The 21673-nt window shown below is 50.6% G+C and overlaps 1 protein-coding gene across 1 annotated transcript in view; it reads left to right on the top strand.

Annotated features, from left to right (window-relative positions):
- LOC147729472 (unconventional myosin-X-like) overlaps positions 1-21673 on the top strand; it is a 763954-nt gene that overhangs the window by 335771 nt on the left and 406510 nt on the right. The window contains exons 4-6 of the mRNA XM_086954339.1: positions 2046-2233; positions 2730-2864; positions 18644-18768. Of these exons, the coding sequence (XP_086810465.1) occupies positions 2046-2233; positions 2730-2864; positions 18644-18768 (448 nt within the window). The remainder of the gene's footprint in view (positions 1-2045; positions 2234-2729; positions 2865-18643; positions 18769-21673) is intronic.

The following is a 21673-nucleotide window of genomic DNA, read 5'->3' as shown; positions in this document are numbered from 1 at the left end:
AACTTTGAAAGGGTTTTTTAAAAACATACAAGTGATCATATCAGTTAACTACAGTTCATTGCATATATACACCGATAAAAAAAAAAGGACCAAATATTAACCATCACATTCATGTAAAGTAAAAACAGTTTTTATAAACAAGAATAACATTAGATCACAATAGAAAAGACATAAACAACCCCCTGTTGTGTGGCTAACTGATATCTTTGCCACTCCTAATTGCTGGATCCAAAGGTCATGAATTAATCAAAGAGTGACAGCCCACAGTACCACATATGCGTGCGTATCAGTTGCTCACTAGACCCTGTTTGGATTCTACTTAGAGAAGTGCGTTGACGCGTTTCGGTGCAAGGAACACAGGATACTGTAGCACCTTCCTCAGGACATGCCGTTTCTTTTGGGGTCACCGGCTTCCGTACATATTGCTTGACACCCTGTCTTCTAGATTTAAGGCTGGACTCAACCTCAGATATGGTTTCTTGTTGTTGGGCCTGAATTCTGTATTGAGTTACACTTGTTCCTTTCAAAAGGACAGGAATTAGTTGAAGGCCTCTTCTTTTTCTAGTTTGTAGGTAATGGCTCCTCGGGTTTCCTTGAACCCGCTATATAGAAGTCTCTAAATAACTGTCATGGGTGTGGTTAGGAGGCTTCTTCGGTCTATGTTTGATACATGCGGCAGCTTCCACTTTTCTTTATCTATGTAGGTATTTATCTCTTAAAAAGTTAAAAACAAATCCTGAACGGGCATATATCAGCACGATTTTCTCCGTAAACTGGATATGTTCGTTTCGGATTCGTAGGTCGTGCTTCTGCCTCGTTCACTCGTCTGCCTTGTGGGTCTCTGCCTGTTCTTGTGCACCTGTACCGATCCTTATGCGCCTTTCCTCGAGCGCCTGTGCCGGTCCTCCTGGGTCTCTTCCAGTCCTCGCTAGGTCTCTGCCCTTCCTTGTGCACCTGTGTCGGTCCTCTCGGGTCCCTGCTTGTCCTTGTGCACCTGTGCCGGTCCTTGTGCACCTGTGCCGGTGCTTGTGCGCCTGTGCCAGTCCTTGTTCGCCTGTGCTTGTTTTTATGGGAGTCTCCCAGTCCATGTGCGCCTGTGCCGGTCCTTGTGTGCCTGTGCCGGTCCCTCCTGGTCCTTGTGCGTCTGTGCCGGTCCTTGTGTGCCTGTGCCGGTCCTCGCTGGTCTCTGCCAGTTCGCTGTGGGTGTCTGCCGGCTCCCCGTGGGTCTCTGCCGGCTCCCCGTGGGTCTCTGCCGGCTCCCCGTGGGTCTCTGCCGGCTCCCCGTGGGTCTCTGCCGGTTCCCTGGGGTTCTCTGTCGATTCCCTGTGGGTCTCTGCCGGCTCCCCGTGGGTCTCTGCCGGTTTCCCGTGGTTCTTTGCCGGTTTCCCGTGGTTCTTTGCCGGTTTCCCGTGGTTCTCTGCCAGTTTCCCAGTGGCTCTCTGCCGGCTTCCTGTGGGGCTCTACCGGCTCCCCGAGGGTTTCTGCTGTGAGAAGTTGGCCTGGTATATGATGTTCACTATTCTAGTGGGCACCTTGCACCAGTCTAATCGACCCTTATGGTGATGGTTGTAAAGTCAACCTTATAGACAAGCTATCCTAGGGGTAGCATGGACAAAGCAGTCTTCAGGCTAAGACTTCTTCTTCTCTCCCTCCAACCCTCCTTTTTATCCTCTCTTCTCTCCTCTTCTCTATCTTCCCCCATCCTTTCGTTGCGTCTCTTCTTTCCCTTCTTTTTCTCCCTTCTACTTCTCTCCCTTCCCCCTCTCTTCCACTTCTCTCTCCTACTCTCTTTTTCTCTTCTCTCCCACCCTCTTCTTTCTTCTTTTCCTTTCTCTCCTCACCCTCCTGTCTTCCTGTAATCTGTTCCTCTTCTTTCACTCTTCCTCTTTCTCTCTTTCTCTCCTCTTCACTCTCTACCTTCCCTTCCTCTCTTCTCCCTTCCCTTCCCTTCCTCTCTTTCTCTTCTCTTCCCTTCCTCTCTTTCTCTTCTCTCCCTCCCCTCACCACCTGTGCCTCACATGGTTCTCTCTGTCTCTTCCCTTCAGACAAACATTGGCTCCATCCTGGCCTCCGTGAACCCCTACAAAGCCATCTCCGGGCTGTACGAGGAGTCGACGGTGGAGCTCTACAGCCGCCACCACCTGGGGGAGCTGCCCCCCCACATCTTCGCCATCGCCAATGAATGTTATCGCTGCCTGTGGAAGAGGCATGACAGCCAGTGCGTCTTGATCAGGTGAGTGCCACCCGGGCCAGGCCCCACAGCCAGTGCGTCCTGATCAGGTGAGTGCCACCCGGGCCAGGCCCCACAGCCAGTGCGTCCTGATCAGGTGAGGGCCACCCAGAGTATCCTGATCAGGTGAGTGCCACCGTGGCCAGGCCCTGCCAGACAGTGCGTCCTGATCAGGTGAGAGCCACCGTGGCCAGGCCCTGCCAGCCAGTGCGTCCTGATCAGGTGAGAGCCACCTGGGCCAGGCCCTGCCAGCCAGTGCGTCCTGATCAGGTGAGAGCCACCTGGGCCAGGCCCTGCCAGCCAGTGCGTCCTGATCAGGTGAGAGCCACCTGGGCCAGACCCTGCCAGCCACTTGTTCCTAATCAGATGCCATTGTATGTGCAGCTCACTCACTGTAGTGTGTGCCAGGGCATCTTTGCGCATGCTCCGCACAGCTGTCTCCCAGCGGGTGGCTCTTGCGTGGTCTTTCTTCAGTTGCTTCTCTTTCCTTCCTCTGCAGCGGGGAGAGCGGAGCTGGGAAGACGGAGAGCACGAAGCTCTTACTCCGGTTCCTGTCCTCCATGAGCCAGAACTCGACAGGGGCGCCCGCGTCCGAGAAGGGCACCCACGTGGAGGAGGCCATCTTGGAAAGCAGGTATGGGAGTGACTCAAACTGGTCTCTGACTCAGCTATTATGTTGACTTCTGTTTAATGTTAAGTTATGTTATGAAACTTTTAAAGTGCATGGATACAATCAATCAATCATAGCATTTGTAAAGTTCACTACATACCTGTGAGGGTCTCAAGGCGCTGGGGGGGGGGGGTGCTGCTACTGTTCGAAGAGCCAGGTCTTGAGAAGTCCATACCAATGGTGTCTTGGCGCTATGTGATGAGGCAGGTGGTTGGTGACTCGATGTTAAAGAGACACGTTTTTATCTCCTTCCTGAATGCTGTTGATGAAGGAATAGCTCTGAGGTGGGTTCGGAGGCGATTCCAGAGTTTGATTGTATTGAGGACTATAGCTCTTAGCTCTGCCCCCCCATTGTATCTTCTTGAATGTCGGAACCACTATAAGATTGGCACTGGCTGATCCGAGTTCTCTCTTGAGCTTGTATCTCTCGAAAGCTGACCTGAGAGTCTGGTCCGGAGTTGTGCCGTCCTTTATGGGCCAAGCAGAGGGCTTTACATTTACCCCACCTGCGCACGGGGCCAATTCAACTTGCCTGCTTAATGGAATGGCATTTAAGAAGATTAAAAATGAGTCTTGCTGCAGCATTCTGGACTCGTTGTAGTCGACTCGTATGTGTTTCTAAGACGGTAAGATACAGACTGTTGCAACAGTCCAACCTGGGAAGACCAAGGAGAGGTATTAATGCTTTTCTGTGGCTGTCCGGGGAAAAAGGAAGAATTTGTCTTATCAGTTTTATGATATAGTGAGCTGTGGATGTGACGGATGATCTTTGCGTGCTCATATTAAGGTTGTCTTCAATGATGATACCCAGATTCTTCGCCTTAGTGACGAGGTGGGGAGGTTGGGGGCAGATTGTCAAGCCGCCCTATGGTGGACCAACTGGGTTGGGGTTCTCAAACATCCTAATCTCGGGGTTCCCGGTGTTTAGCTTCAGGCAATGTCCACTCATCCAGCCCCTGATTGCGTTGATGTGGGAGAGGAGCTGGCCTAACAGCTAGGGCAGTCGACCTCGAATCTGGGGAACTGGGTTCGAGTCTCGGCAAAGACGCTGAACATCCTGTGATTCTGGGCAAATCAGTTAATCTCCCCGTGCCTAACACAAATGATATTCCTCATGTAACGCAACTGGAGCAATGTAAAGCGCTCTGATACTCGACTCGGGTCAAGTTTGCGCTATATAAAAAACTCTGTAAAATAAAAAAATAAAAATAATAAAAATATGGGGGCCTGACGAGTCATTGTGCGCTGCTGCAATTATTAACTGAGTGTCGTCAGCATAGGAAGTTACCCCCAAGTGACAACTTCTTATAAGAGAGGCCAGATTCGCTACATACATAAAAAGAGTGAGGTTAAGGGAGGACCCCTGGTGAACTCCACAAGGCAAAGAGCAGGGTAGGGAGTTGAATTTCCCCAATGCAACTGTTTGCGTTCTGTCCCTGAGGAAGGGGGCAAGTAGATCTAGCTCAAGCCCCTTGGCTTCTATCCCTTTTAGACCGCCAATGAGTGTGGTGTGATGAACGGTATCGAGGACTGCAGATAGGTCCAATAAGATCATAACTGCTGAACCTCTACCATCCACTGCTGTCCTCACTTCCTCCATTGCCTTGGCCAGGACGTGTCTGTACTAGGCCCTGGCCGGAAGCCGTGCTGGGAGGTTTCAAGGAGCAGATTATTGAAAATCTATTTGTATAGCTCCAGGTTCATTATCTTTTCACAGATGTTAGCCGGCATGGGTAGGCGAGCGATAGGATGATGATTGGCTGTGTTGTTATTTAGATTAGATTTTTTAAAGAGTTTCTAGAGGCCAAGGGCCACACTTGCTGAAGTCCAGAAATGTATCATTTACGGTCTCTTTGAAGGCGGTGGCGAGGGCATCACAAAAGGATTGACTGTCTGAGGGATTAACTTTATTTGGGATAGTTGTAAGTCTCTGATCAACCTGGAAAAGTTCTTTGGACAAGTTGGAGGCATTACCGATTGCCTGGGCAAAGAAGCTGCTCCTTTCCTTCTTGATGAGCTCCATATATGAGGTAAGAGTCTTCTTATAGGCCAGTCTCATCGGTCATCGTAATTATTTCTTCAAATTCTTTCTTGCCTTTGGCAGGCCTGTTTTTCAAGCCTCAAGGTCTCTGAAAACCAAGGAGCAGAAGGTTTATTCCTAAAAGAACGCTGATTTCCAGTAGGAACCAGTTCCCTAAAAGTGGCCGACAGCCAGTTAGTGTAGCATGATGCTGCCGACGCGGCCTCGGCCAGTAGAGATGGGAAGTGCTTGGCTAAGGACTGTTCAATGTAACCGTGTCCAATTTGCCCCAGACTTTGTTGCTGATAATGACTGGTCCATCCTGCTGGGGTGGCCGAGAACTAAGGCTTTCATTGGAGAACCTGATGACCGAGTGATCGGACCAGATGACAGGTAGGATGCTTATGATTGTTCAGGACGGATCATTTGAGAAGAGACCGTCAAATGTATGCCCAGCTATGTGCTTGGGCTCCTTTACGAACTGTTCTAGTCCAATGGACTCTGCAATATCAAGGAGATTGTTTGTATGGTGGACCACAGCTGCATCCACTTCAGCTTCAGAAAGACCACGACTCACCACCTCCCGCAACGAGTTCCCCGCAGGAGCTGGAACAAGATCACCACCGACCAGCTCACCTCATCACTTAGCCAAAACCCTCCAGCCGGATCACGGACCCCAACCAGGCAGCCCTCAACCTCACACAGTGGATCACCAGCTGCGTTGACGACCTCGCACCCCTGAAACCCCATCCCAACAGGCCCGGAAGCAAGAAAGCCCCATGGTTCAACAACGACCTCAAGAACTCCAAGAAGAACCCGACCACAGACAACATGACGGCCCTCAAGCTCGCCACCCGCAAACACCACCAGCTGATCCACACCACCAAGAAGTCAGCATTCAAGGAACGAATAGACAACAACGCACACAACAGCAAGGAGCTCTTCAGCATCGTCAAAGAGCTCTTCAACCCCTGTGCCGGAAACAACGACATCACCCCCTCGCAAGACCTCTGCGACTCACTCGCAACGTTCTTCCACAACAAAATCAGACATACACAACAGCTTCGGCGAACAAGCCACGCACCCAACCGCAGAACCAACGCCCCCCACCACCACCCTCCACGCCTGGACCCCAGTCAACACCGAGGACACCATCCACACGATGAACAACATCCACTCCGGATCGCCAACCGACCCATGCCCCCACCACGTCTTCAACAAGGTCGACTCAGTCATCGCACCCCAACTCCGGGACATCAACTGCTCCTTCAACACCCCCACCTTCCCGGAGAGCTGGAAGCATGCCGAACTCAGCGCCCTCCTGAAGAAACCATCAGCAGACCCTACCGACCTCAAGAACTACCGCCCCATCTCGCTCCTCCCGTTTCCTGCCAAAGTCATCGAGAAGACCGTCAACAAACAGCTTTCCGCCTTCCTCGAGACAAACGAATCCCTCGACCACTCACAGTCCGGCTTCCGAGCCAACCACAGCACCGAGACCGCCCTCATCGCAGCCACTGACGACATCCGAACCCTGCTCGACAAAGGGGAAACAGCGGCCCTCATCCTCTTGGACCTCTCCTCTCCTCTTGATACTGTCTGCCACCGCACCCTAGTACAACGCCTCAACAATGTAGGAATCCAAGAGAAGGCGCTGGATTGGATCATCTCGTTCCTCGCCGGAAGAACCCAGAGAGTCCGCCTCCCCCCGTTCAGATTCGAGGCTACCGAAGTCATCTGCGGCGTACCACAAGGATCTTCACTCAGCCCCACCCTCTTCAACGTGTACATCAGCCCCCTCGCAGCCATCGCACGCCAACACAGCCTCAACCTCATCTCCTACGCCGACGACACCCAGCTGTTCCTCTCCCTCACCAATGACCCCGCCACCGCCAGAACCAACCTACACGAAGGGATGAAAGAAGTAGCTGAATGGATGAAGAACAGCCGCTTGAAACTGAACTCAGACAAGACGGAAGTCCTCATCCTGGGATCATCACCATCTGCCTGGGACGACTCCTGGTGGCCCCCGGCCCTAGGCAGCGCACCCAAACCAACGGACCACGCATGCAACCTGGGCTTCATCCTGGACTCCTCCTTATCGATGACCAGACAAGTCAACGCCGTCTCGTCATCTTGTTTCAACATCCTATGCATGCTCCGTAAGATCTTCCGATGGATCCCCACCGAAACCAGGAAGACGGTCACCCAGACACTCGTCACCAGCCGACTGGATTACGAAAACACCCTCTACTCCGGAACCACAGCCAAACTGCAGAAAAGACTCCAACGCATCCAGAACGCCTCCGTACAACTCATCCTGGACATCCCCTGTCATGGCCACATCTCCGGACACCTGAAAGACCTGCACTGGCTCCCCGTCAGCAAAAGAATCACGTTCCGCCTCCTCACCCACGCTCACAAAGCCCTCCATGACCTAGGCCCAAGGTACCGCAACAACCGCCTGACCTTCTACACTCCGACCCGCCAACTACGATCAACCAGCCACGCCCTCGCCGTTCCACGCATTCGTACCACCACCATGGGAGGAAGATCCTTCTCCTACCTGGCAGCAAAGACCTGGAATTCCCTCCCCATCCACCTCCGTCTTACCCAAGACCACCTCGCCTTCAGGAAGCGATTCGATTCGAAAATGCTTTATTCGATTTGTTTTATATGTACGTTATGATTTTAAAACAAATCTTAAAATGAATACATACATACAATGACAATCTGACTACAAGTTAAAAGGACTTATGCCCAACCTCCGCGTTCCAAAATAAGACATGTTAATGGTACAGTTTATCATTATCGACTGTGGTAATACATAGTGCATTCAAAAGTTGCGACAGTTGTGTAATGGTTCGAATCTATTGGGAGCGAAGAAACTAATGCCACTGGATACACAAACCTCCCTTCCCAGCGGATGGTAATGCTCTGCTGTTGGTCTAAGCAAGGGGATGTTTGGCGTGCAAGGGTAAAAGTCAAGTATGTCCCAAGTGCATAAAGGGCCATCTCCTTCTTGGGGCGGGCAAGATCTTAGGTACGGGACGATGTTCCTATTTCTGAATTTAACCAGTACCAAGTCCCCGGGAATGTTTTTAGGTGATGAGCCTAACCAGCTCACCCTTCTAACGCTCAGGATTCCGCCATCTTGGTCCGGTGGTAGGGGTCTATTTTTCCCTAACCAGAATATGACCTTATTTAATAGGTCCTGCTGACTTTCGGCTTTCCCCAGAGCAAGTGCTGGTAGTCCTGAAAGAACGGACACATATGGCGCGGCTTCTGGAGGAAGGTGTATACGAGGTGGTTTATTTAATTCTGGTCTAACCCCAATAAACCTTGATGGAGCAGATTTCAAGGGGGCTTTGGGTGCAATTGGAGCTGGGTTTTTGGGTGGTTGTGATGTAGGTGGATCGTTTATGCGTTTAGGGGTTGACTTAGTTGTTACCAAGGTTGTAAGTGGCTGGGAACGGTCAACATTATTGATAGGTGTCAAAATGGTCGTGATTGTATTCTCTAGTCCTGAGAGCCTTTCCCCTAAGGAATTGATTTTTTCCACTAGTGGAGAAATGATGGCTTTAACAAGATGCTCGATCTGGGTCAACAGAGACAACTGGGGTTGGGGTATTGTATCGTCTGATTTATCTGCAGACTCCATGGTAGTGGGTAGGTTGTTGGCAGGAAAAGTAGGACTTACAGATAGTTTTTGTAGTTTGGAATAATTCCCTTCGGGATGGTCCTCGTAGTGCTTCCTTTTAGTGGGTAAAGGCCGAGAAAGGGCTAGGTCTTGGATATTATCTTTCATAGGTGAAGAGGAAGGAACCCGTAAAATACCGTTAGTATGTAAAGAGCTGGTGCCTTGAATAGGAGAAGGTGCTTCCACCACGGCGTACTTGGTGTTGCATATGTTGTTTAATACGTCCCACAGCGACAGATTTTGCACTCTTACGGGAGTTTGTGGGAGATTGCATACTGAGTAGAGAGTGACAGGGAGAGTTGTAGTCTATCTCGTGAACGGTAGCCAATGTGCTGGTGCTGTTCATGTGATGCTCTTGTAACCCTTGGCATGGGCCCCTCTCAGAAGCAATGTTTGTGCCTTCCTTGCGGGACATTATTAAAGTGGGTCAATTCAAACCGCAAAAATAGTCAATTAGTAAGTGGAGTCACTCTACCTCTTCTCACAGAACGATCAAGGGAGTGGACCCGTCCCGACCCCTTCAGACCACGGAGGGTCACAGAGGGCCCGCCATTTGCCCGGGCTTAGCATGGTGTCCCGCTCGCGTCCCGCTCAGCAGGGCTATCGCTGTTTTAATGCGCCCCCTGGCGCTTCGATCAGGGCACGTGGTTCCCTGGGCTGCTGGGGATTGCAGTCCCCTGGCTTGCCCTCCACGTGACGGCCAGCGCTTTCCCTGATGGAAGTGGGAGCGGGCAGTGGGAGGCAGCGGGAGGCAGGCGGCAACCCCAGCAGTTCTATGGTCGCTGTAAGGCAGCAGCCCTCCACCCGGGCTCCCCTGCTGCAGTATCCGGCGATTCCCGATACACAGGCAAGTTCCAATGCCAGGAAGCAACTCAAGACCTGGCTGTTCGAGCAGAAGCGGACCCCCCCCCACTCCCCAAGCGCCTTGAGACCCTCCGGGTGAGTAGTGCGCTATACAAATTCCTTGATTGATTGATATAGTTGTCATTTAGAGCTTCCAAATAGAAGTTAAAGTCTCCTAGGATGGGGAAATATTTTGGGTATAAATTGCTCTGATAAAACTTTACATTTATTGTAGAACGCACTTTTATTGCTTCCTGGGGGTCTATAAAGAAGAATCCCAGAGAAAAAGACTTGGTGATTCCTGGCAGATTTGAACTAAACTGCTTCATGGGCTTCAATACTCGCGGTCATGGGATGGGTTGAATGACCCCTGAAAGTGTCTGTGTCCCCCAGAGTCTGGGATGCGCGGTCCCGCGGCGCCCTCTGCCGGCCGGTGGCGGGATCGCCCCTCAGCTTGTATTTACACTCACAGGAAGTATTGTTTCTTCTGGCCCACCTGGGCCCCGTGACGTCGCTCTTGTAAACTATTGGAACCCCCCCACACCCCCCTCCCCCCGCCGAGGAGCCCCCCCTCAACCCCCGGTACTCCCAGACTCGCCTGGAGCTGCTGAACTGCTCTCCACCAACCTCTGCGGGATGAAGGTCGAGATCCAGCTTTGGGCAAGGGGACGGACTTAAAAATGTACGTGTGGAAAATTCAGGCCGAAGCATGGGTCAAATTATGCAAAAGTGTTGACTAAATTGTGCAACAAGAAAAAGCAAACGATGCAGCACAATTCGGCACAACCTCTTTAAAAATCTTCAGATTATGCAGAAGATCACGGATTATGTCACGTGTCAAATCCATAGCTATGCGAAGAATGCCGCGCCTGCACAACCACACATTTCCAGTGGCCCCGCCCATAGGTCCCTGCTCAAGTAATCATTCTATCACTTGTAACAATCGACGTACACATTATTGTGGTGTGAATTAATGATGAGTACAATGTCTTTTCATTCAGCCAATGGAAAGATACAACATACTTTGTTTTACTTTTTCCATTAGTTTATTGTTTATGTCACACTGCAAGTTAGTAAAGGCCTCAGAGTAGGAAGACATTGAAATAAAAACCTGAGTTAATCTACATGCTAATTATAAACACATTTTCAATAACTTTTGGGGGGAAAAGGAAATCCTTTGCAAAGCGTTTCTGCCACATCACTTTTTGCTACTCCTAGGCACCTTGTGATTGGAGCCGGCGCCTCTTTAGTTGAGTGAAAGTGTCCAGGATGCCTGTGCGGTTCAATTGCACATCATAGCAGCGGCTGATATCCCTGCTGATTTCACACCGGTCCCCAGGCCTGAGACTAGAGCATGCCAATGGGTAATATTTCAATAAACCAGCGCAGCCTGGCACAATGGGACTGTGAGGCGTTAGGATGAAAAACGCTCATTTTCCAGTTCAGTGGCCTAGGGTGGGCCAGGGCAATCCTTGGGTGGGCCTGCCCCCCTCCTACCCTAGAACCAAGCCTGGTTGTAGGTATGATGTTACTTGTTCTATCGCATATCTGGATGCAATGACAGACACAGCAAAATACAAGTCAGACGGCACACTGTGCTAAACACAGATTTTTAGCCTTAGTGTTTTAAATCCACGCCCTTAACTAAATCGGTACCCCCCTTTGAGAGACCGCCCAGTTTTTTCATCCCACTTAAAGCCCTGTTGGCAGCTATGCTGCCACTCTGCCACTCTCTAAATATCCCCACCTCACTCGTGACGCGCTCCAGGGTCTCTATGCCAGGCAGGGGGGGTTGGTTCGAACTTAAATCAACAGCCACACCAGTCACCAGTCTCCAGAGCCAGGAAATCGCCCAGAGAGCAGCACTGCACCGACTGCTCCAGGCCAGAATGAGCGCGAGAACGCGTAGCGATGAAGCGCGTGACGCGTCACTGCTACGTTGTTCTCATCGCGAGGGCAGGGCTGGCCAAAATATTTAAATCATTTAATGTCGCCCAGGGCTGTCATTGGTAGCACTTGCGCGCTACAAGATTGATTGACGGCCCTGGAGGCTGGGACGGACCTGCGGGCCAACAGTTAAGAGCTGAGCTCAGCAAATACAAACGCGGGACGTCGTGACCGCAATTTTGAAAGCATTGTGTGACTGCCGCTGGCGCACTAGCAGTAAACAACAGTCACCAGGTCAGGTGCGTGCAGCGCGCAGCACGCACTTTCCAACTGGGCAGCGCACGGCACTGGTGGCCCATTGCGGCCGCGGCTGCCTTTAAAATTTATTTGTGGACACAGTGTCCCCAAATAAATGTTAAAGGCCGCCGCAACTGGCCATCAGTGCTGCGCGGACGCTCCCAAAATTGTGCCGCCTGGGCGGACCGCCACACCACCTCCCCCCCTAGCTACGCCACTGACCTGAGGTGTGAAGCTCAGGTGAATGCAAAGCTTCACTCGTACCTGTAGCTTTGCCAATGTAAATGTCACCGGCTCCAGCCTCCCCCTGTCCTGCGCCACACCCAGGCCCCCTGGTGCCCCCCCACCCCCTCTGTGCTCTCAACAATGACCACTTGATCTCTGGGAGACCCGGCTACCAACTGAAGGCACCACCTTCACTTTGGTGAAGGGACCAAAAGCTCTCGACCTTACATCACCCCCACCGGGCAGGACACTTCATGATGTTTCCTTGAACACTCCTGGTGTCACTGAACCCCCCACACCTTCGTCTGGACCCACCACCTGGGTGTCCCGCTACTCTACACCCAGACAAGAGATGCCTGTCCCCATAAAAGTGCATTACCAGCAGAGACTGGTGCTCCCTTCCCTGCAAGACTCCACCGCAGCCCCCCCCCCCCCTCCCCTGGAACGACAAAAGAATTATGCAGCCTTTTATTAAAACAAACCCAGGACCTGGCGGCTGGTCCATAGGGGCGTCGGGGCAGCGCCCCACTAGGCAGATTCAACAAGCAAAACTGCCCACGGACAGCAGGAAATGTAAACAGACGGCAGACGAAATTCTTCTGTTTACATTTCCTGCCTGTGCTGGCAGCTGCTTCACAGATTCAACTGCGCATGAGCACAGTCAGTCGTTATTCCACTACAAACGTGCACCAGGCGAGAGCAGCAGGAGTCCAGCAGACTCCAACTGCGCAACTGCAAGGGGCGCTCTTAATTTCAGCCCCCCCGCTCCATTGACATTACATTAGGCATGCTGCGCATGCCTAATGTGGTACAGGAGCCTGAAGATAGCATCCTGCACGGGCGGTGACGTATGGCCGCCCCATGCCCTGGATACAGTTGAGTAGCTGCCCTTGAGTCACATCCAGTCTCATGATTTGCCACTTGCCATGAGAGGACTCGGAGACGGGATGCGCGGCGGGACCGGCAGAGGAGATTCCTCACCCTGGTAAGTTTATTTGTTTGTAAAAACGTAACTAAATACCCCCCCCCCCCTCCTCCCCCCCTCGCGCGTACCACCCGGATTCATGCCGGCCGCGACTCTCTACACATTTGTGGTGACTGAAAGGAACACGTCAGAAACATTTTGAAGTTATCTACTCTGCCACCAGATCCATTACTTTAATCCTGCCATAATGTTTTAAAAAATAACTACTGCAGAAGTAATGTGTGCTGTGTTTACACTTCGTGAAGTTCTTGTATTGGAATCGCCGGAGGGTCTTCCTTATCGTGACAGAATCTCAGTGTGATGGATTCAGCGTCCTAGAGTGTGTTCAGTTGAACAAACGTCTAGATGTTTTTACAATGTTTACAGGAATGTTATTTACGTGCCTGAAAACTAAATCAAGTCCCCCTAAGTCAGTTGTTTTGGGGGACTTGTTGGATGGATGGGTGGATGGATGGATGGATGCCTGAATGATGTATGGATGGATGCTTGCGTGATGGGTGGATGCATGATGGATGGATGGATGGATGCATGAATGAATGATGTATGGATGCAGGATGGGTGGGTGGATGGATGGGTGGATGCATGAATGATGTATGGATGGATGCATGCATGATGGGTGGATGCATGATGGATGGGTGGATGGATGGGTGGGTGCATGAATGAATGATGGATGCAGGATGGTTGGGTGGATGGATGGGTAGATGCATGAATGATGTATGGATGCATGCATACATGATGGGCGGATGCATGATGGATGGATGGGTGGATGCATGAATGAATGATGTATGCAGGGTGGGTGGATGGATGGGTGGATGCATGGATGCATGCATGATGGGTGGATGCATGATGTATGATGGATGGATGGGTGGATGGGTGGGTGCATGAATGATGTATGGATGCAGGATGGGTGGGTGGATGTATGGGTGGATGTATGAATGATGTATGGATGCATGCATGCATGATGGGTGGATGCATGATGGATGGATGGGTGGATGCATGAATGAATGATGTATGCAGGGAGGGTGGGTGGGTGGATGGATGGGTGGATGCATGGATGCATGCATGATGGGTGGATGCATGATGCATGATGGATGGATGGATGGATGCATGAATGAATGATGTATGGATGCAGGATGGGTGGGTGGATGGATGGGTGGATGCATGAATGATGTATGGATGGATGCATGCATGATGGGTGGATGCATGATGGATGGATGGATGGGTGGATGGATGGGTGGGTGCATGAATGAATGATGTATGGATGCAGGATGGTTGGGTGGATGGATGGGTGGATGCATGAATGATGTATGGATGCATGCATACATGATGGGCGGATGCATGATGGATGGATGGGTGGATGCATGAATGAATGATGTATGCAGGGTGGGTGGGTGGATGGATGGGTGGATGCATGAATGATGTATGGATGGATGCAAGGTGGTTTGGGCTTGCTCGCTGCGCTCAATCGCTGCGGTGCAATATGCAAATTAGTTTACGCCCCACCACTTTCAAATGTCACCAGCCGCCCCTGACCCAGGTTCACAATGGCATCTGTAATAACCTTAGCACAGCAAGAGTGGTGCCGAGGTGACCCGGAAGCTCCCTACACCATGTAACACCCTGTGGCCGGGTGTGATCAGAGGAGGAAAATAAGAGGCAAAGACTGCTCGGGGTCTCCCCTCCTCCCCAGAGCATTACACTGGTGTGTGCATTCTCTATCACTCCTGGTGCTCAGGGCCTGTGACACCCTACACAGAGCAGCGCAACACTGGCGACGAGGGTGGTGACCCCCTCTCCCCACAGCAACAGGACAAGACCCCGCAGGACTCCCCTCAATGCAGGGGCCACAGCATGGTAGGTTCACTAGACTTGGGGCCAGGGGCGGCTGGTCCATAGGGGCGTCGGGGCAGCGCCCCACTAGGCAGATTCAACAAGCAAAACTGCCCACGGACAGCAGGAAATGTAAACAGACGGCAGACGAAATTCGTCTGTTTACATTTCCTGCCTGTGCTGGCAGCTGCTTCACAGATTCAACTGCGCATGAGCACAGTCAGTCGTTATTTCACTACAAACGTGCACCAGGCGAGAGCAGCAGGAGTCCAGCAGACTCCGACTGCGCAACTGCAAGGGGCGCTCTTAATTTCAGCCCCCCCCCCCCCCCCCCCGCTCCATTGACATTACATTAGGCATGCTGCGCATGCCTAATGTGGTACAGGAGCCTGAAGATAGCATCCTGCACGGGCGGTGACGTATGGCCGCCCCATGCCCTGTCAACAGGCAGGATACAGTTGAGTAGCTGCCCTTGAGTCACATCCAGTCTCATGATTTGCCACTTGCCATGAGAGGACTCGGAGACGGGATGCGCGGCGGGACCGGCAGAGGAGATTCCTCACCCTGGTAAGTTTATTTGTTTGTAAAAACGTAACTAAATACCCCCCCCCCCCTCGCGCGTACCACCCGGATTCATGCCGGCCGCGACTCTCTACACATTTGTGGTGACTGAAAGGAACACGTCAGAAACATTTTGAAGTTATCTACTCTGCCACCAGATCCATTACTTTAATCCTGCCATAATGTTTTAAAAAATAACTACTGCAGAAGTAATGTGTGCTGTGTTTACACTTCGTGAAGTTCTTGTATTGGAATCGCCGGAGGGTCTTGGGGCCCCATCTACACAGTATTCACTGTGCACCTTAAGCCTCCGCCGGCCAAGAGTTCCACCTCGCACCTCCTGCTGCTCTGTGCAGATCAAAGGAAGGCTGGGCATGCGGACTGCAGCCGTTCGAGCATCTGCCGGCTGCCGCAGCTCCTCCCCCACGGCTACGCTGTTGCGTCACAACGTGCATGGTAGACCGTCTCCTCCCCGTGGATCCTGAGGCGCTAGTGTCTGCAACCTGCCACGCATCTTTCCAACACAGGAGCAGCCCACGACTATATCGCTGCTGTCGGAGCCCTCAACGCACACCTTGACCCACAGCTCAACCCGGACTACAAGCACTTCAAACTCCACCAAGCCCGCCAACAGGAAAGGGAGTCTATGGGCACTTTCTATGCATTCCTGAGAGAACTAGCCAAACCAAAGGGGATGATGGACGGAGTGTTTAACATTGCAAGCACTCACCCCCAGTCAACTGATCTGGGTTTAATCCATCATCATTCTTTAGCTCACTCCTCCACCCCAGATCAGACATGGCCATATGCAAATCAATCTGACCCTGTGCCTCATGGGAACAGTCCAGCCCGAGCTGCCAAGCCATGTCTTCCCTGGACCGAAACCAGCATCCTGGGACCGGTTTCTGGCAAAGTGAGTAAGGGACCCACGTCTGGGCATATCCTGCCAACTTAGGGCAGACAAAGCAAAACCAAAGGGGATGATGGACGGAGTGACGGAGAGACTAGCTAGCATGTGGGCCTAAACCTGAGACAACATACCAAGCCCCGACAGCTTATACCAGGGAATCTGGTGCTAATCTGAAACCACCAAAATGGATGGAAATTCCGGACACCCATCGAACCAGGAACATGGACAGTGTCACAGGTACACAGGACCACCATCACACCAAACGTGGAGGAGAAGGTGTCACCAGGAATGTGTTGTGATTCTGGAGGGTGGACCACCCGGACCAAGAAATCACCCCTTCGGAAGGAATGGAAACTGACTGGATCAGCATGAACCCGCAGCCTGAGGCAGAGAGATCCTACCTGGCTAGCCCTCAAGTTAAGTCACCTGAGAGAAGTGAGGACATAGGCACCAAATCCTAGCCAGAGTCCAGCAATCGGGGTGAAAGCAGTTGTTCCAATCCTCAGCGCTACAACCTGAGACTGAACCCACCGCCGAGTCAGAGACTGAAAGACTTTGTTTGGTGAACTTTTTCTGGTGCGGTTTAACGTCAAGTTGGGAAGGGATGTAATAACCTGCATAGTGCTAGACATAAACGTAGGATCAAACATTGTCATCTACCATACACGTCGCAGTAGCACAACGGCAAGACCGAAATGTTGGACTACACAGGCATAACCTACAAATCTACTAAAAAGACTATTTATTTTTAAAAAAACAGGAAAAGAGTTCTGAAGTTTGCACACCATGTTCCATTAAAAAAATGTAAGACTAGCTCACATTCAGTCTGGTTTCTTTGCATTCTGGGACTTGTGGTCTATTATCTAATGGTAAGAAAAGTTTACAAGCAGCAGAAATCGAATGAAAAAAACAGGACTGTATCAGCTTTAATGTATGCGTTTGTATCCGCTACACCCTAGACAGTGCAATCTAGGATGCCTCCTTCTTCCAGGCAAGCCTTGCCTCCATCCTCTGCCCAAGTGAATGAGCTCTGCCATTAACGGCCTGACCATGGTGAGTGAGAGGGGTCTCTGGCTGGTGCTCGCTGCTGCGCAACGCTTCACTACCTGCTAAGCTGTGAGAATAACGCAGCACGCGGAGCAGCAATATTTAGGCTCCAGCCATATGTCACAGAAGTGCAATTATATTCACTGTGTCTTAACAATATGAACGTTAATATGAACAAGACTCCTCACCCACGCACACAAAGCTCTCCACGACCTGGGCCCAAAGTACCTCAACAACCGACTGACCTTCTACACGCCCACCCGCCTGCTACGATCGACCAACCTCGCCCTCGCCACCGTTCCACGCATCCGCAGAGCCACCGCCAGAGGGAGATCCTTCTCCTACCTGGCAGCCAAGTCATGGAACTCCCTCCCCACCCACCTTCGGCTGACCCAGGACCACCTCGCCTTCAGGAGACAACTCAAGACCTGACTTTTCAAGCCGTAAATGGACCCCTCTCCCCAGCGCCTTGAGACCCGCCAGGGTGATGAGCGCGCTATACAAATGCTATGATTGATTGATTGATTGATTAATCGTGTGTAACACATTTACACGCATTATTGAAATGTATTCACTGCAGAACTTAGATATTTATAAACAAGTTGAACATAGAATGTTTAGTTAAAGTTAGCCTGACTGAAGGCCTAGCGTTTGCAACATATGTTGATCTGTCAGTTTGAAATCTTGAAAACGCACATGCAAAGGAAAAGAACATTCGCTAGAGAGAAGAAGTATTGTTGTATGGATTAGTTTCTTGATAGTAAGGCCTGAGAAGAGACATCTTGGTAAGAATGTGATCTCATTGGTTCTTGTACCCCAGCCCTGCCCAAAGGTACATGCACTTATTTGTTCCCATTTAATGTACCGGAGAGGGGTAAGGAGTACTGGGGACAGCAACGCTTTCCACACATACATGTGCAGGAGGGCCCTGCTCGTAGCAGCCCTAATCAGGATTTGCAAAACGAAGGCTACACTCGGCAAAGGCTATGTGGGTGTCGTAGGTGTAATCCACCCCTGCAGAGCAGATGGTTCTGACCACTGTGGTTAATGTAAGTGTGACACCACTGCTACCTGTCTCTCTTCTGTATGCAATTGTATTTGAATGTATACAGCGCGTACTGTCTCTGATGCGGTTGTGCTTTAGGCTGGGCAGCACACTGCTCTGTGGTTAGTTCAGTGTTGTGTGTGTGTGTGTGTGTTGTTGTAGTACACTGCCAGCAGAGCAGAAGGTTCTGTGCGCTGTGACAAGGTTCATGTGAAACCTCTGCTGTGTGTGTGTGTATTTGTGTGTGTGTGTGTTGTACTTAGTGCACCGCCCGCACAGCAGATGGTTCTGTACGCTGTGGGTAAGGTGACCAGCTGCGTGTTGTACCCTCGTACAGCGCCACCATGGCTCTCTTGCACTGACCGCCTGCCCCTGTCCTCTTCCTCCCCACAGCCCCATCATGGAAGCCTTCGGGAACGCCAAGACCGTGTACAACAACAACTCGAGCCGCTTCGGAAAGTTCATCCGCCTGCACTTCTCCCAGCACGGACACATCCAGGGCGGACGCATCGTGGACTGTATCCTTCCGCGTTGGTGGAGAGGAGGGAAGGGGCATGGGGGGGGGGGGGGGGCAGTGGCTGCTCCATTCATTCCAGGGTTTACCTGTCAGTCTCTTATTAAACACACCCACCCCAGTAGCAAGACACGTTTCAGAATCTGTCACCTCTGCAGGAACCGATCAACACATCAATTCTTTCCTCCAAATAAATGGGCCATCCCTTCGAAGGACCCCCACCCACCTCCAATGGGGCAAACCAATAACATTGGGGTGAATGTCCCTCTACAGAGAGATCAGGGCCATGGACATCCATCCATCCATCCATCCATCCATCCATCCATCCTTCCATCCATCCTTCCATCCATTGTTCCATCCATCCTTCCATCCATTGTTCCATCCATCCATCCATCCATCCAAGTACATATAAGGAAGGGACAGATACTATCCCACATATACATATGAGAACAGGGGGTCAGTTTTCTTCACATACAAGGAGGAGTTAACAGATATCTTCCCATCAATACATATGAAGAGGGGGGGGGGGCAGCCACCTTCCCACAAATACATACTAGGAGTGTGCGTGTTTAATAACCATTAAAACAAGCACTGGAAATGTAATAGTTCCCACATTTGCTTCAGTTAGAGCTATTGGTGTTATAAATGACAATGTCTTTTACTCATGTGCTATTGAGTGTTTGTATGTGGTGTGTAGTGGGATTGTGTGGGTTGTACTGGAATTGTACGTTTTATAAATGTTTGGTGTGTAGTGGATTTGTGTAGTGTTATTATGTGGCATGGTGTGCATTGGAAGTATGTGGATACTAATTGGGTGTTATTGTATGTACTGGAATTATGTGGAGTGGGATTGCGTGTAATGGAGTTTAAATGTGTGGCATGGTGTTTTGTGTTGTGGGGTGGTACGTAGTGGAGTTGAATTGTGTGGTGTGGAACTGTGTGTATAGCTTTGCATTTTTGTTGACGAAAACAAACAAATAGGTCGAAGTCAGTGGCACGCGGTCTTGGGTTAGGGCTGGCGCCCTCTGGCTCAGAGGGCGCGTCTGTGATTGTTGTCACCGTGTGTTCGTTGGTTAGGGTGGTTGCAACGGAAGTCATTCTTGTGAATACTTGGGGAAGCGTGTGTCAAGGTGTAGAGTGAGTGGGTGGAGTCCAGGAAGCGAGAAGGGTCTGGGGTGACTGTCGGGGGTAAAGGGGAGAGGGGCTTTTAGGGCACATGGCCATGTCGTGTTAATGAACTGAGAAGTGACGGGAAGTGTCCGTCAATGACGGTCAGGTGATGGTCTGTAGCTTGTATAAGTGCGTTCTCTGCCATGAAAATAGAAATGGAGATTTCCCCTCTAAAGGTTAAGAAGGGGGAAGTGGTGAGTTCAGTTCCAGAGGGGATTGTGATTGATTTAGTAACTTGTAGATGGAGAAGGAAGATGTTTCGCGACTTTGCAGAGCGGTTGGAGTAGAAGACAAGGTCTGTGTTCCTGTGGTCATGGCTCACACTGTGGTAGGTGTCGGCTGTTCGTGTTTCCAGAAGTTGTTTAAGTAGGCTGTGTTTGAAATTCTTTTTTGCATTCTTAGAGCTATTTTTAAGGACAGCTGATGCTCCATGAGCTGGGGTCAGATCTCTCGAGTGCAGTGTTGAGGGGGCTGGGAATGAACATTCAAACTCTGGCCGCCCAGCAGATTCAGGAGGTCTAAGGATGTGCTGAGAGCTGAAGGCTGGTAATAGCGCTGCGACGGAGTGTCGCTTCACAGGGAGCCATAGGTTTCCATCATTCGAGGCACAGGGGCTTCTAGTTTGCGTGCCTGTCAACTAAGAGCTAAATGGATCTTGAATTTACCACTTTGCAATTCTAATTATTATCCACACACAAGATACATATAGATAAATACCAATAAGATGGACAAGAATAAACATGGGTAAATACAGACTGAAATGTAAAGGAAAGAGCTACCATAAAACCGTGAGCCCTAATATTAATGAAGTCGTTGTTCATAATTCGGCCACTAGGTGGAGCTCCAGGCTGGGGAAGGATTAAACTGACACATGCATCAAGGTAGGATTTTGCGAGTCCTTAATTGCGATAATTAAGGAATCTCAATTAAGCAAAAGCCTATGCATATAGGAATCGCTATAAAAATAGCGATTCCTACACATTCCTTATTTGCGACTCGTAAATTGCGAGTCGCAAATAAGGAATGGCTTCCCATTCCTTTGGGACTCCTGGCCCATAGGAATGAATGGGACATTGCATGCGCAATTTGCGAGTACCAGTAGGTCCTTGCAAATTGTGCATGCAATTTCAGGGTGCCAAGGTGTCAAAAGGACACCCTGTTGCACCCCCGTAATCGATCTGTGCACATATGTTGCACACACACATCACGCAACATGAAACTTTGAAAAATGCACAGAAGTGTATTTTTCAAAGTTTTTGAGAATTACCATGCAGTTCAGCTTCATGGTAATTTACGCCCCCTATTAGCGAAATCGCTATTCTCAAGTGGTTTTTGCATTGCATTTAAGGAATCGCAAATTTTGATTCCTTAAATGCAATCGCAATTTGAAAACTCGCAAATAATTGTGATTATTAAAGTGCAATTGGCAAGTTGTTTCATGCATTGCAAAAGCTAATTTTGCGATCGCAAATGGCCGATTTTTGCGATTCGCACCCTTTGCGATCGCAAATGGCTTTGATGCTTGTGCCTGAAAGTTCTCTTTTAGTTTCCTTGTGTGAATAGATCTGGCTGGGGTAGGGTAGGGAGCGAGGGAGGATGGCTGCCAAGGAGGAGAAACGAAGCAGTGGCAACACATTCAAAATGGGGGTGATGGCCCTAGGCTTCAATTGGATTTCATCAAATGTTTGTAGTTTAGACTCTGGAGTAGATTAGTAATGGGGTCCTTCCTCTGTTTCTCT

Source organism: Lissotriton vulgaris, chromosome 2_1 (genome assembly GCF_964263255.1).
Source record: "Lissotriton vulgaris chromosome 2_1, aLisVul1.2, whole genome shotgun sequence".
NCBI lineage: Eukaryota > Metazoa > Chordata > Amphibia > Caudata > Salamandridae > Lissotriton > Lissotriton vulgaris.
The sequence above is the reverse complement of the archived record's forward strand: the minus strand, read 5'-3'. Positions and strand labels throughout refer to the sequence as shown.